Source organism: Bos indicus, chromosome 20 (genome assembly GCF_029378745.1).
Source record: "Bos indicus isolate NIAB-ARS_2022 breed Sahiwal x Tharparkar chromosome 20, NIAB-ARS_B.indTharparkar_mat_pri_1.0, whole genome shotgun sequence".
In the NCBI taxonomy this organism is placed as follows: domain Eukaryota; kingdom Metazoa; phylum Chordata; class Mammalia; order Artiodactyla; family Bovidae; genus Bos; species Bos indicus.
The window spans coordinates 51269266-51282576 of record NC_091779.1 but is presented as its reverse complement, the minus strand read 5'-3'; the positions used below and the strand labels follow the sequence as shown (position 1 = coordinate 51282576).

Genomic DNA, 13311 nt, shown 5'->3' with positions numbered 1-13311 from the left:
AGAAATAGAAAACCCTAACAGACCTATCAAAAGCACGGAAATTGAAACTGTAATCAGAAATATTCCAGCAAACAAAAGCCCAGGTCCAGATGGCTTCATAGCTGAATCCTACCAAAAATTTAAAGAGCTAACACCTATCCTACCCAAACTCTTCCAGAAAATTGCACAGGAAGGTAAACTTCCAAACTCATTCTATGAGGCCACCATCACCCTAATACCAAAACCTGATAAAGATGCCACAAAAAAAAGAAAACTACAGGCCAATATCACTGATGAACATAGATGCAAAAATCCTTAATAAAATTCTAGCAATCAGACCCAACAACATATTAAAAAATCATACATCATGACCAAGTGAACTTTATCCCAGGGATGCAAAGATTCTTCAATATCCACATCAATCAATGTAATACACCACATTAACAAATTGAAAAATAAAAGCCGTATGATTATCTCAATAGATGCAGAGAAAGCCTTTGACAAAATTCAACATCCATTTATGATTAAAAAAACTCTCCAGAAAGCAGGAATGGGAGGAACATACCTCAACATAATAAAAGCTATATATGACAAACCCACAGCAAACATTATCCTCAATGGTGAAAAATTGAAAGCATTTCCCCTAAAGTCAGGAACAAGGCAAGGGTGCCCACTTTTGCCACTACTATTCAACATAGTTTTGGAAGTTTTGACCACAGCAATCAGAGAATAAAAAGAAATAAAAGGAATCCAGATTGGAAAAGAAGTAAAACTCTCACTGTTTGCAGAGGACATGGTCCTCTATATAGAAAACCCTAAAGACTCCATCAGAAAATTACTAGAGCTAATCAGTGAATATAGTAAAGTTGCAGGATATAAAATCAACACACAGAAATCCCTTGCATTACTATACACTAATAATGAGAAAATCGAAAGAGAAATTAAGGAAACAATTCCATTCACCATTGCAATGAAAAGAATAAAATACTTAGGAATATATCTACCTAAAGAAACAAAAGACCCACATATAGAAAACTATAAAAACTGGTGAAAGAAATCAAAGAGGAAACTAATAGATGGAGAAATAGATCATGTTCATGGATCAGAAGAATCAATATAGTGAAAATGAGTATACTACCCAAAGCAATCTATAGATTCAGTGCAATCCCTATCAAGCTACCAACGGTATTTTTCACAGAGCTAGAACAAATAATTTCACAATTTTTTGTGGAAATACAAAAAACATCAAATAGCCAAAGCAATCTTGAGAAAGAAGAATGGAACTGAAAGAATCAAACTGCCTAACTTCAGGCTCTACTACAAAGCCACAGTCTTCAAGACTGTATGGTACTGGCACAGAGACAGAAATATAGATCAATGGAACAAAATAGAAAGCCCAGAGATAAATCCATGCACCTATGGAAACCTTATCTTTGACAAAGGAGGCAAGAATATATAATGGAAAAAAGACAATCTCTTTAACAAGTGGCACTGGGGAAACTGGTCAACCACTTGTAAAAGAATGAAACTAGAACATTTTAAACACCATACACAAAAATAAACGCAAAATGGATTAAAGATCTAAACTTAAGACCAGAAACTATAAAACTCCTAGAGGAAAACATAGGTAAAACACTCTCCGACATAAATCACAACAGGATCCTCTATGACCCACCTCTCAGAATATTGGAAATAAAAGCAAAAATAAACAAATGGGACCTAATTAAAATTAAAAACTTCTGCACAACAACAACAACAAAAAAACTATAAGCAAGGTGAAAAGACAGCCTTCAGAATGGGAGACAATAATAGCAAATGAAGCAACTGACAAACAACTAATCTCAAAAATATACAAGCAACTCCTCCAGCTCAATTCCAGAAAAATAAATGACCCAATCAAAAAATGGGCCAAAGAACTAAAAAGACATTTCTCCAAAGAAGACATACCGATGGCTAACAAACACATGAAAAGATGCTCAAATTAACTCATTATCAGAGAAATGCAAATCACAATCACAATGAGGTACCATTTCACACCAGTCAGAATGGCTGCTGTCCAAAAGTCTACAAACAATAAATGCTGGAGAGGGTGTGGAGAAAAGGGAACCCTCTTACACTGTTGGTGGGAATGCAAACTAGTACAGCCACTATGGAGAACAGTCTGGAGATTCCTTAAAAAACTGGAAATAGAACTGCCATACATCCCAGCAATCCCACTGCTAGGCATACACACCGAGGAAATCAGAATTGAAGGGACAGGTGTATCCCAATGTTCATCGTAGCACTGTTTATAATAGCCAGGACATGGAAGCAACCTAGATGTCCATCAGCAGACGAATGGATAAGAAAGCTGTGGTACATATACACAGTGGAGTATTCAGTTCAGTTCAGTCACTCAGTCGTGTCTGACTCTTTGTGACCCCATGAATCGCAGCACGCCAGGCCTCCCTGTCCATCACCAACTCCCGGAGTTCACTCAGACTCACGTCCATCGAGTCAGTGATGCCATCCAGCCATCTCATCCTCTGTCGTCCCCTTCTCCTCCTGCCCCTAATCCCTCCCAGCATCAGAGTCTTTTCCAATGAGTCAACTCTTCACATGAGGTGGCCAAAGTGCTGGAGTTTCAGCTTTAGCATCATTCCTTCCAAAGAACACCCAGAACTGATCTCCTTTAGGATGAACCGGTTGGATCTCATTGCAGTCCAAGGAACTCTCAAGAGTCTTCTCCAACACCACAGTTCAAAAGCATCAATTCTTCGGCGCTCAGCTTTCTTCACAGTCCAACTCTCACATCCATATATGACTACTGGAAAAACCATAGCCTTGACTAGATGGACCTTTGTTGGCAAAGTAATGTCTCTGCTTTTCAATATGCTATCTAGGTTGGTCATAACTTTCCTTCCAAGGAATAAGTGTCTTTTAATTTCGTGGCTGAAACCACTATCTGCAGTGAGTTTGGAGCCCACAAAAATAAAGTCTGACACTGTATTCACTGTTTCCCAATCTATTTCCCATGAAGTGATGGGACCAGATGCCATGATCTTAGTTTTCTGAATATTGAGCTTTAAGCCAACTTTTTCACTCTCCTCTTTTACTTTCATCAAGAGACTTTTTAGTTCCTCTTCACTTTCTGACATAAGGGTGGTGTCATCTGCATATCTGAGGTTATTGATATTTCTCCTGGCAATCTTGATTCCAGCTTGTGTTTCTTCCAGCCCAGCGTTTCTCATGATGTACTCTGCATATAAGTTAAATAAGCAGGGTGACAATACACAGCCTTGACGTACTCCTTTTCCTATTTGGAACCAGTCTGTTTTTCCATGTCCAGTTCTAACTGTTGCTTCCTGACCTGCATATAGATTTCTCAAGAGGCAGGTCAGGTGTCTGGTATTACTCAGCCATTAAAAAGAAGACATTTGAATCAGGTCTAATGAGGTGGATGAAACTGGAGCCTATTATACAGAGTGAAGTAAGCCAGAAAGAAAAACACCAATACAGTTTACTAACACATATACATGGAATTTAGAAAGATGGTAATGATAACCCTGTATGCGAGACAGCAAAAAAGACACAGATGTATAGAACAGTCTTATGGACTCTGTGGGAGAGGGCGAGAGTGGGATGATTTGGGAGAATGTCATTGAAACATGTATAATATCATATGTGAAAGGAAACACAGGTCTAGGTTCGATGCATGATACAGGATGCTCAGGGCTGGTGCACTGGGATTACCCAGAGGGATGGTATGGGGAGGGAGATGGGAGGGGGTTCAGGATGGGGAACACGTGTACACGCATGGTGGATTCATGTTGATGTATGGCAAAATCAATAAAAAATTGTAATTAGCCTCCAATTAAAATAAACAAATTTAATTAAAATAAAATAAAAAACCTAAATCATGGCCAAAAAAAAAAAAAGGTGCCAGGAAGGTCAGGTCTGAGTGTGAAGGAGTGTGAAGTGTAGAACCCTTCCTACAGGAGATGCTCAGAGACAGTGCAGGTCACTCAGATTGAAGATCTCAGATAATCTTCACTTTCTCACTTAACTCTCTGATCTTATCTTTTACAACTCCCACTTTTGTTCAGAAGAGCTTACAACATCCTTTCCCTCTGGTGGAAATTTCTTTCCAAGATGAATAGGGCTTCCCAGGTAACTTCAGTTCAGTTCAGTTCAGACACTCAGTCGTGTCTGACTCTTTGTGACCCCATGAACTGCAGCACGCCAGGCCGCCCTGTCCATCACCAATTCCCGGAGTTCACTCAAACTCATGTGCATCAAGTCAGTGATGCCATCCAACCATCTCATCCTCTGTCGTCCCCTTCTCCTGCCCTCAGTCTTTCCACCATCAGGGACTTTTCAAATGAGTCAGCGCTTCGCATCACGGGGCCAAAGTATTCGAGTTTCAGCTTCGACATCAGTCCTACCAATGAACACCCAGGATTCATCCCCCTTAGGATGGACTCATTGGATCTCCTTGCAGTCCAAGGGATGCTCAAAAATGTTCTCCAACACCACAGTTCAAAAGCATCAATTCTTCTGCACTCAGCTTTCTTTATAGTCCAACTCTCACATCCATACGTCACTACTGGAAAAAACATAGCCTTGACTACACGGACATTTGTTGACAAAGTAGTCTCTGCTTTTTAATATGCTGTCTAGGTTGGTCATAACTCTTCTTCCAAGGAGTAAGCATCTTTTAATTTCATGGCTGCAGTCACCATCTGCAGTGATTTTGGAGTGCAGTAAAATAAAGTCAGCCACTGTTTCCACTGTTTCCCCATCTATCTCCCATGAAGTGATGGGACTAGATGCCATGATCTTCGTTTTCTGAATGTTGAGCTTTAAGCCAACTTTTTCACTCTCCTCTTTCACTTTCATCAAGAGGCTCTTTAGTTCTTCTTCATTTTCTGCCATAAAGGTGGTGTCATCTGCATATCTGAGGTTATTGATATTTTTTCTGGCAATCTTGATTCCAGCTTGTGCTTCCTCCATCCTAGTGTTTCTCATGATGCAGTCTGCATATAAGTTAAATAAGCAGGGTGAATATGTACAGCCCTGATGTACTCCTTTTCCTATTTGGAACAATCTGTTGTTCCATGTCCAGTTCTAACTCTTGCTTCCTGACCTGCATACGGGTTTCTCAAGAGGCAGGTCAGGTGGTCTGGTATTCCCATCTTTTCAGATTTTCCACAGTTTATTGTGATCCACACAGTCAAAGGCTTTGGCATAGTCAATAAGCAGAAATAGATGTTTTTCTGGAACTCTCTTGCTTTCTCTATGATCCAGCGGATTATAGCAAGTTGATCTCTAGTTCCTGTGCCTTTTGTAAAACCAGCTTGAACATACAATATAATGGGAAAGACTAGAGGTCTCTTCAAGAAAATTAGAGATACCAAGGGAACATTTCATGCAAAGATGGGCTCAATAAAGGACAGAAATGGTATAGACCTAACAGAAGCTGAAGATATTAAGAAGAGGTGGCAAGAATACACAGAACTATACAAAAAAGATCTTCATGACCTAGATAATTATGATGGTGTGATCATTCACCTAGAGCCAGACATCGTGGAATGTGAAGCCAAGTGGGCCTTAGGAAGCATCACTATGAATAAAGCTAATGGAGGTGATGGAATTCCAGTTGAGCTATTTCAAATCCTTAAAGATGATGCTGTGAAAGTGCTGCACTCCATATGCCAGCAAATTTGGCAAACTCAGCAGTGGCCACAAGACTGGAAAAGGTCAGTTTTTATTCCAATCCCAAAGAAAGGCAATGCCAAAGAATGCTAAAGTACCACACAATTGCACTCATCTCACACACTGGTAAAGTAATGCTCAAAATTCTCCAAGCCAGGATTCAGCAATATGTGAATCATGAACTTCCAGATGTTCAAGCTGGTTTTAGAAAAGGCAGAAGAACCAGAGATCAAATTATGAACATCTGCTGGATCATCAAATAAACAATAGAGTTCCAGATAAACATCTGTTTCTGCTTTATTGACCAGGTACCTTAGTGGTAAAGAATCTGCCTGTCAATGCAGGAGACACAGGTTTGAGTTCTGGGTCCGGGAGATCCCCTGGAGAAGGAAATGGCAACACGCTCCAGTATTCTTGCCTGGGAAATCCCATGGACAGAGGAGCCTGGCAGGCTACAGTCCATGGGGTTGCAAAAGTGTTGGGTTCAACTTGGTAACTAAACAACAACAAACCATGAATTAGCTATTCTACTTTTTTCATATCTGTCATCAAAGTCATCTTCAGAGGACTGTATTGGTCATTCTATCCAAAATTCTACACTGAATTAGTTTTCTATTGCTTCTGCAATGAATTTTTTTAAAAGCTAGCTTATTCTTCAACTTTATTATAAATGTGGTGTCCATGACCACACAGATAAGGTGTATAATTAAAAAAAAATGTTGCCAATAATGTATTTTGAGGATAAGAAGAGTTATCAGCTTATATTGAGGAGAAAATTTGAAGTTTGTATGGTCCAACTTTGCATCTATAACATGCCTTAACTATTCTTTAAGATTTAGAAGTCACTTCCCAAAAAGTTTTTTTTTTTTTTTTTTCCACAAGGAAATTTCCCCTCTCATCAGCCTATATCTAGTGCCCAGGAGTCACACTATGTATCATAGAATTGTATCCTAGGAAACCCAAATGTAATTTTCTGAGGATGTGATGACCTCCTTCAGATAGATGGGGATCTATTTGAGGATCGACTTGATTCATCTCAGAATCCTGGCACACAGAACCTGCTAGGCCATTGGTTATAGATAAATATGTATCAAGGAATTAATACTAAAATTCAGCACCTTATCACTCATTACCTGCTTTAACACTTCCAGTAATGTGAAGTTCACCATCTCTTGAGGTGTTTGTCCCTCTTATTTATGGACAAGTATTAACATCTTTTTTTTGTTGTTGTTAATGAAACCAAAATCCTTTTTCCTGTAATGCCTGCCAGCCACTGATAGTCCTTCTACTCTTGTGCAGCACAGAATACAGCTAGTTCCTCTTCTATACAACAGCTCCACAACTTCCTAAAGACATACCCCTGGAGTATTCTCCTTTCAAGGCCGAACAGTCTTATTTCTATCTGCTGATTTGTGCATTCCATGGTTTCTAAAATAGGGCAAATAGAGTTCACACAGAGTTCTCATAAAGTGTGACAAGGCAGAATACAAGGAAACCATTGTCTGCAGTATATTTTTAATCATGTGATTTACTGTACATATGCAAATTATTACAAAACAGGTAACACCATATGCTGGTTAATCTTAATAATTGTCTATTTCCAATTTCACTCTTGTAAAAAAAAAAAAATCTGTTTTTCACAAGCTCTGACTGAAATGTCTGAATCCTGTAAGACTTTTCTCTGATTTAAAATCAAAGGCATGTTCAAGTCATGGAACAGTGTAAATATGTATATTGTAGTTTATATAAAGAATTAATTCAAAATAAATTCTGACACATGCTTTAATTTTAGTATGGGACTTTAAAACACTAATGCATTTTTTAAGACTGAAAAACATAAATATCAGTCAGGGTGGAGGAGGATTTATTTAGGAAGTAGGCTTAAAGAGAATAATCTCTCAACAAAATGTGCAAATGGAACTGAAAGAGGAAAAGTCTTGAGAAAGTGTCAGTTCTCTCAGTATTTTATCAAATTTCCCAAACAGAAGCAAGGACAGAAACACAGAGCATGAAATCTTAGGATAGTGGGTATAAGAAAAAAGAAAATAACTCAGGCTTGCAACCCCATTCTCACTCAGTTGTTTTCATGTGGTTTCTCAAAATGCACATTAAATACATAGCAAAATCTTACAAAGACACTTTCTGACAGTGCACATAAACAAAGACATTGATAACAAATTCCTAAAGATGGCTGGTGGTGATGTTTACCCAGTGTGAACATTCATAATGTCACTGAATAGTACACTTAAATGGTTAAAATAGTAAATTTTCTGTTAATGTATATGTTACCATGATAAACAATTTAAAGTTGATGAATTTTAGAATATGTTGAGCTAAAATAGTCTTATAATGCTTTCTCAGGTAGACCTGAGATTATTTAGAAAAATCAACATTTCACCACATGATACACAAAATAGCAATATCTAGTTATCCAACTCAGACTAGATTTTGAAATCATTTAGAGAAAAATTCAAATACTTCAGAAGAATTATAAATGCAAATTGTCATGAGATCAATTATTTATAATAACATTTGTTTTCTTAAATAAAATAATTTATCCATACTATGGAAACATTTAACCTGTCAAATTCATGCATCAAATAAAACATTACAATGCCTCTCATTTACTGTTTTATAGATTATACATATTTTTCTAATATATAATAAATATTAAGCCTATAGTGTATATAATATAAAAGTGTATCAATATGACAAATATTTTAGTGTTTAATATATGCTAAATATAACAAGGATCAATATTATTTGATGTTTATAAATCCATATACCTTTTAGATTTTTAAAAATATTTAATAATCATTTGAGGTATATACATGAATGCATGCAAATGTTAATCACAGTGAACAATCTCTTAGGTAAGCCATGCTGCTGCTGCTGCTGCTGCTAAGTCGCTTCAGTCGTGTCCGACTCTGTGTGACCCCATAGAAGGCAGCCCACCAGGCTTCCACGTCCCTGGGGTTTTCCAGGCAAGAACACTAGAGTGGGTTGCCATTTCCTTCTCCAATGCATGAAAGTGAAAAGTGAAAGTGAAGTCGATCAGTCGTGTCCGACTCTTAGTGACCCCATGGACTGCAGCCTACCAGGCTCCTCCGTCCACGGGATTTTCCAGGCAAAAGTACTGGAGTCGGGTAAGCCATAGAATTACCAAATTAGCCAATTTTAAAAAGAACTATCATTTGGGGACTTATTTCATAGAATGCATCAATTTATATAATTTATAAATAAACTGGCCTTATTTGTATATTGGATAGAGATGCAAAGGATGTTTTTCAAACAGCAATATCAATGAGAATGTAAAACTTTTATCATTCCAAATGAATAGTAAATGATTATATTTATCTGTTCATAAATATTTAGGTACCAGAATTTTTGATGAGGCTCTTTACTTAGAAATTATTTTAAACAGTTTTCTATAGTCAAATGTGTAAATTTTTAGATAGTATTAGTTTTTCATGCATTTTATTACACAACAGCAAAAGGAATCATAAAAGGAAGCTATATGGCTGGAACAAATGGAGGCTATTTCTGAGAAATTGCAATTACCCTTGATTTTTGATTTATTCTGATCTACCACAAGGTGATAAATTTGACAAAAAGTCTCCTTAATGGTTTCTGTGCATGAAGAACTAGTTATCATTCTATTAATGAAGTGCTTCACCATCCACCCTTTTCCTGTCTAGTGGTCTGGGGCATTGTTAGTATCAAGCCTTCTGTCTCCAGTGAAAATCAATGCTTCAAAAAATCTATTCCATAGTTCACGCCAGAATTGTTTCACCTTCAGTTCTAAATAAAAGGCCTCATATAAAAGTATAAATACACAATTAGAAAAGCCTTATGATGAATATATATATATATATATATATATATATATACTCTTCTGTAAAATGATGCTTTCAGAAGACATTAGAATTTATCTAAATTTGATATTGAACAAGTCAAGAGGAGGCAACTATTTGATTCATATAATTGTCTGTTCAGTATTAATTTGACCAGAGCAATTATACTCTGCACCCATGATTTATGCTTCAATTCATCTTCATATTTTGTGTTTTTTTCATGGGATATTACCTCCATCTATAGTTATTTTGCCAATATTAAATATTTAATTTTTCTCCTGCCACATTTATTCTGAGTATATAAACTCATCTTCTCTATAATCATACAACTCAGTAAGTTTAGCCTAATACTAAAAACTTTCCTTCTCACCAATGTCTATACACCTTCCTTTCTTTATCTCTCATGCTCTCTGTCTGTGAGAAGTGCTTCTCAAAAGTTGAAGTGATCTAAGAGACGTGATGTTCTTAATTCTATTTCTGTTAGATTTTTCTGAACATAATCGTATCAGAAAAAAATAACCCATAATGTTTCAATCTCAAAAAAGGATGGATAGTATCTTTGATAATCTCATTATTTGTCTATACATTTGACGTATTGTACAAACCTTATTAATTCCTCTGGAGCATCATAACATCGTAAACAAATTTCTTAAACTTTTTATCAGCAATTTTTCCTTTTTTTTCTACAAATATACAAACTTTCCAAAGGTAAACAACAATAAACACCACAAAGTTTCCTCAGTACCTATACTGAAATATTTCTTCTTTGAAAACTGGAATTTCAACAGTTTGACTTAAAAATGAGACTGAATTAAAAAACACAGAGCAGAAAAAATAGTGATCTTGGGGTTTCAAGTTTGGCAGCCCTCTCCTTTCCCCTAGTAGAAGCATAAATATATATTTATCCAAAGTCACCATCCATAACCCTTGATAAAGAGAATAGAAATTTCATAATCTTGAGTTGATTTGGCCCCCAAATTGAATATAATTGAACTCAACCAATAAAAAATGAAATAAAAAAGCTATTTTAGCTAGAAGAAGCAATCAAACAAAAAATATTCCTAGCCTTTTGAAAATTTAAAGTAAATTAAGAGAGAATTCCTAACAAATTTGGACTTGGCATATATGTGTAAAAAAGATTTATTTTTATATCAGTTTCTATCTGAAGGAAATAGCTCTGTAGCAGCAAGGTAAGATCTGATCTTCTTTGCTTGATAGTCAGCACACTGAATCTTTATTGAGGTGTTAGAAGAGGCAAGTTCCCATGCCAAGATTTAATTAAAGTTTAAATATTTGAAAGGGCAGTGATAATGTTGTCTCTAATAAAAATTTTACCTGTCTTGGGATCAATAGAGAAATAAGGTTGTCCCTGAAGAATGCTGTAAACGACTCTGGCACTGTTTCCATAGGTTGGGTCATCAGCATCCGTGGCCTTGACTTGGAGAACATATGCACCTGGAAAATAAGACAATATGACTCTAGCAACTTTGTTGTAGAGAGCTCAAGGGTATGTCTTTCATCATCTGGACTCCTTTTTCCTTTGGACTTTGGCATTCTTTTAATCTGTGAGTGTAAGAAGACACTGAGAGTAACTCAACTATTATAACCAAAATGTTGAGCAACAATATTAGCTATTACTGGAAATGAGGAGTATGTCAAGGCTGTATATTGTCACCCTACTTATTTAACTTATATGCAGAGTACATCATGAGAAACGCTGGGATGGAGGAAGCACAAGCTGGAATCAAGATTGCCAGGAAATATATCAATAACCTCAGATATGCAGATGACACCACCCTTATGGCAGAAAGTGAAGAAGAACTAAAGAGCCTTCTCTTAGTGAAAGAGGAGAGTGAAAAAGTTGGCTTAAAGCTCAACATTCAGAAAATAAAGATCATGGCATCTGGTCCCATAACTTCATGGCAAATAGATGGGGAAACAGGGGAAACAGTGGTTGACTTTATTTTTCTGGGCTTCAAAATCACTGCAGATGGTGATTGCAGCCATGAAATAAAAGACGCTTACTCCTTGAAAGGAAAGTTATGACCAACCTAGACAGCATATTAAAAAGCAGAGACAGTACTTTGCCAACAAAGGTCCGAGTAGTCAAGGCTATGGTTTTTCCAGTGGTCGTGTATGGATGTGAGAGTTGGACTATAAAGAAAGCTGAGTGCAGAAGAATTGATGCTTTTGAACTGTGGTGTTGGAGAAGACCCTTGAGAGTCCCTTGGACATCAAGGAGCTCCAACCAGTCCATCCTAAAGGAGATCAGTCCTGAGTGTTCATTGGAAGGACTGATGTTAAAGCTGAAACTCCAATACTTTGGCCACCTGATGAGAAGAGCTGACTCATTGGAAAAGACCCCGATGCTGGGAAAGATTGAGAGCAGGAGGAGAAGGGGACAACAGAGGATGAGATGGTTGGATGGCATCACCGACTTGATGGACATGGGTTTGGGTGGACTCCAGGAGTTGGTGATGGACAGGGAGGCCTGGTCTGCTGTGGTTCATTGGGTCACAAAGAGTCGGACATGACTGAGCAACTGAACTGAACTCAGTGCAAATAATAACTCTTTTAAATAGGTATCATTTCCAGTAGTGCCATCACAGACCTGAAAGTCACTGCAGTAGCTTTATTGATTTGTACACCAAAGAAAACATGACTATGCTTACATTAGCTCATCTGCTTACTGTAGGTGTTTAATTGCATGATTAGGATATCAAAGAAGAGCTAAAAGGTTTAAGGCTTCTTGAACTTTAGAGGGTATAAGTAATTTGCAATTGCAATTTAAAAATCAACATTTACACCCTTGTTTAGGAAGCCTTTAATTAGGAGAGAATATTTGAGAAAGCAAGGAACCAGAAATAATTGCAATAGTATCTAGAGAAGCACCTTTATGCCTCAAGGTTTAATTACTCTAAGTGATCGCTGATATTGGGAAACTTTAAGAAAATCTAACGCCAAAGAATGATTGTAATCCAATTGCCCAAAGAAAGGCAATGCCAAAGAATGCTCAAACTACTGCACAATTGCATTCATCTCACATGCTAGTAAAGTAATGCTCAAAAATCTCCAAGCCAGGCTTCAACAATATGTGAACTGTGAACTTCCAGATATTTAAGTGGGATTTAGAAAAGGCAGAAGAACCATAGATCAAATTGCCAACATCCACTGGATCATCAAAAAAGCAAGAGAGTTCCAGAAAAAAACATCTATTTCTGCTTTATTGACTATGCCAAAGTCTTTGACTGTGTGTATCAAAATGAACTCTGGAAAATTCTGAGAGATGGGAATACCAGACTACCTGACCTGCCTTTTAAGAAACATGTATGCAGGTCAGGAAGCAACAGTTAGAACTGGACCTGGAACAACAGACTGGGTCCAAATAGGGAAAAGAGTACTTCAAGGCTGTATATTGTCACCCTGCCTATTAAATTTATATGCAGATTGCATCATGAGAAATACTGGGCTGGATGAAGCACAAGCTGGAATCAAGATTGCCAAGAAAAATATCAATAGCAGAAAGCAAAGAGGAACTAAAGATCATATTGATGAAAGTGAAAGAGGAGAGTTAAAAAGCTGGCTTAAAGCTCAACACTCAGAAAACTAAGATCATGAAATCTGGTCCCATCACTTCATGACAAATAGATGGGGAAACAGTGGAAACAGTGACAGACCTTATATTCTTGGGCTCAAAAATCACTGCAGATGGTGACTGCAGCCATGAAATTAAAAGATGCTTTGCTCCTTGGAAGAAAATTTATGACCAAGCTAGACATCAATT

The 13311-nt window shown here is 37.1% G+C and overlaps 1 protein-coding gene across 1 annotated transcript in view; it reads right to left on the bottom strand.

Annotated features, from left to right (window-relative positions):
• Positions 1-13311, bottom strand: part of CDH12 (cadherin 12) — a 481738-nt gene that overhangs the window by 101012 nt on the left and 367415 nt on the right. The window contains exon 4 of the mRNA XM_070774812.1: positions 10863-10982. Coding sequence (XP_070630913.1) covers positions 10863-10982 — 120 coding nt within the window. The remainder of the gene's footprint in view (positions 1-10862; positions 10983-13311) is intronic.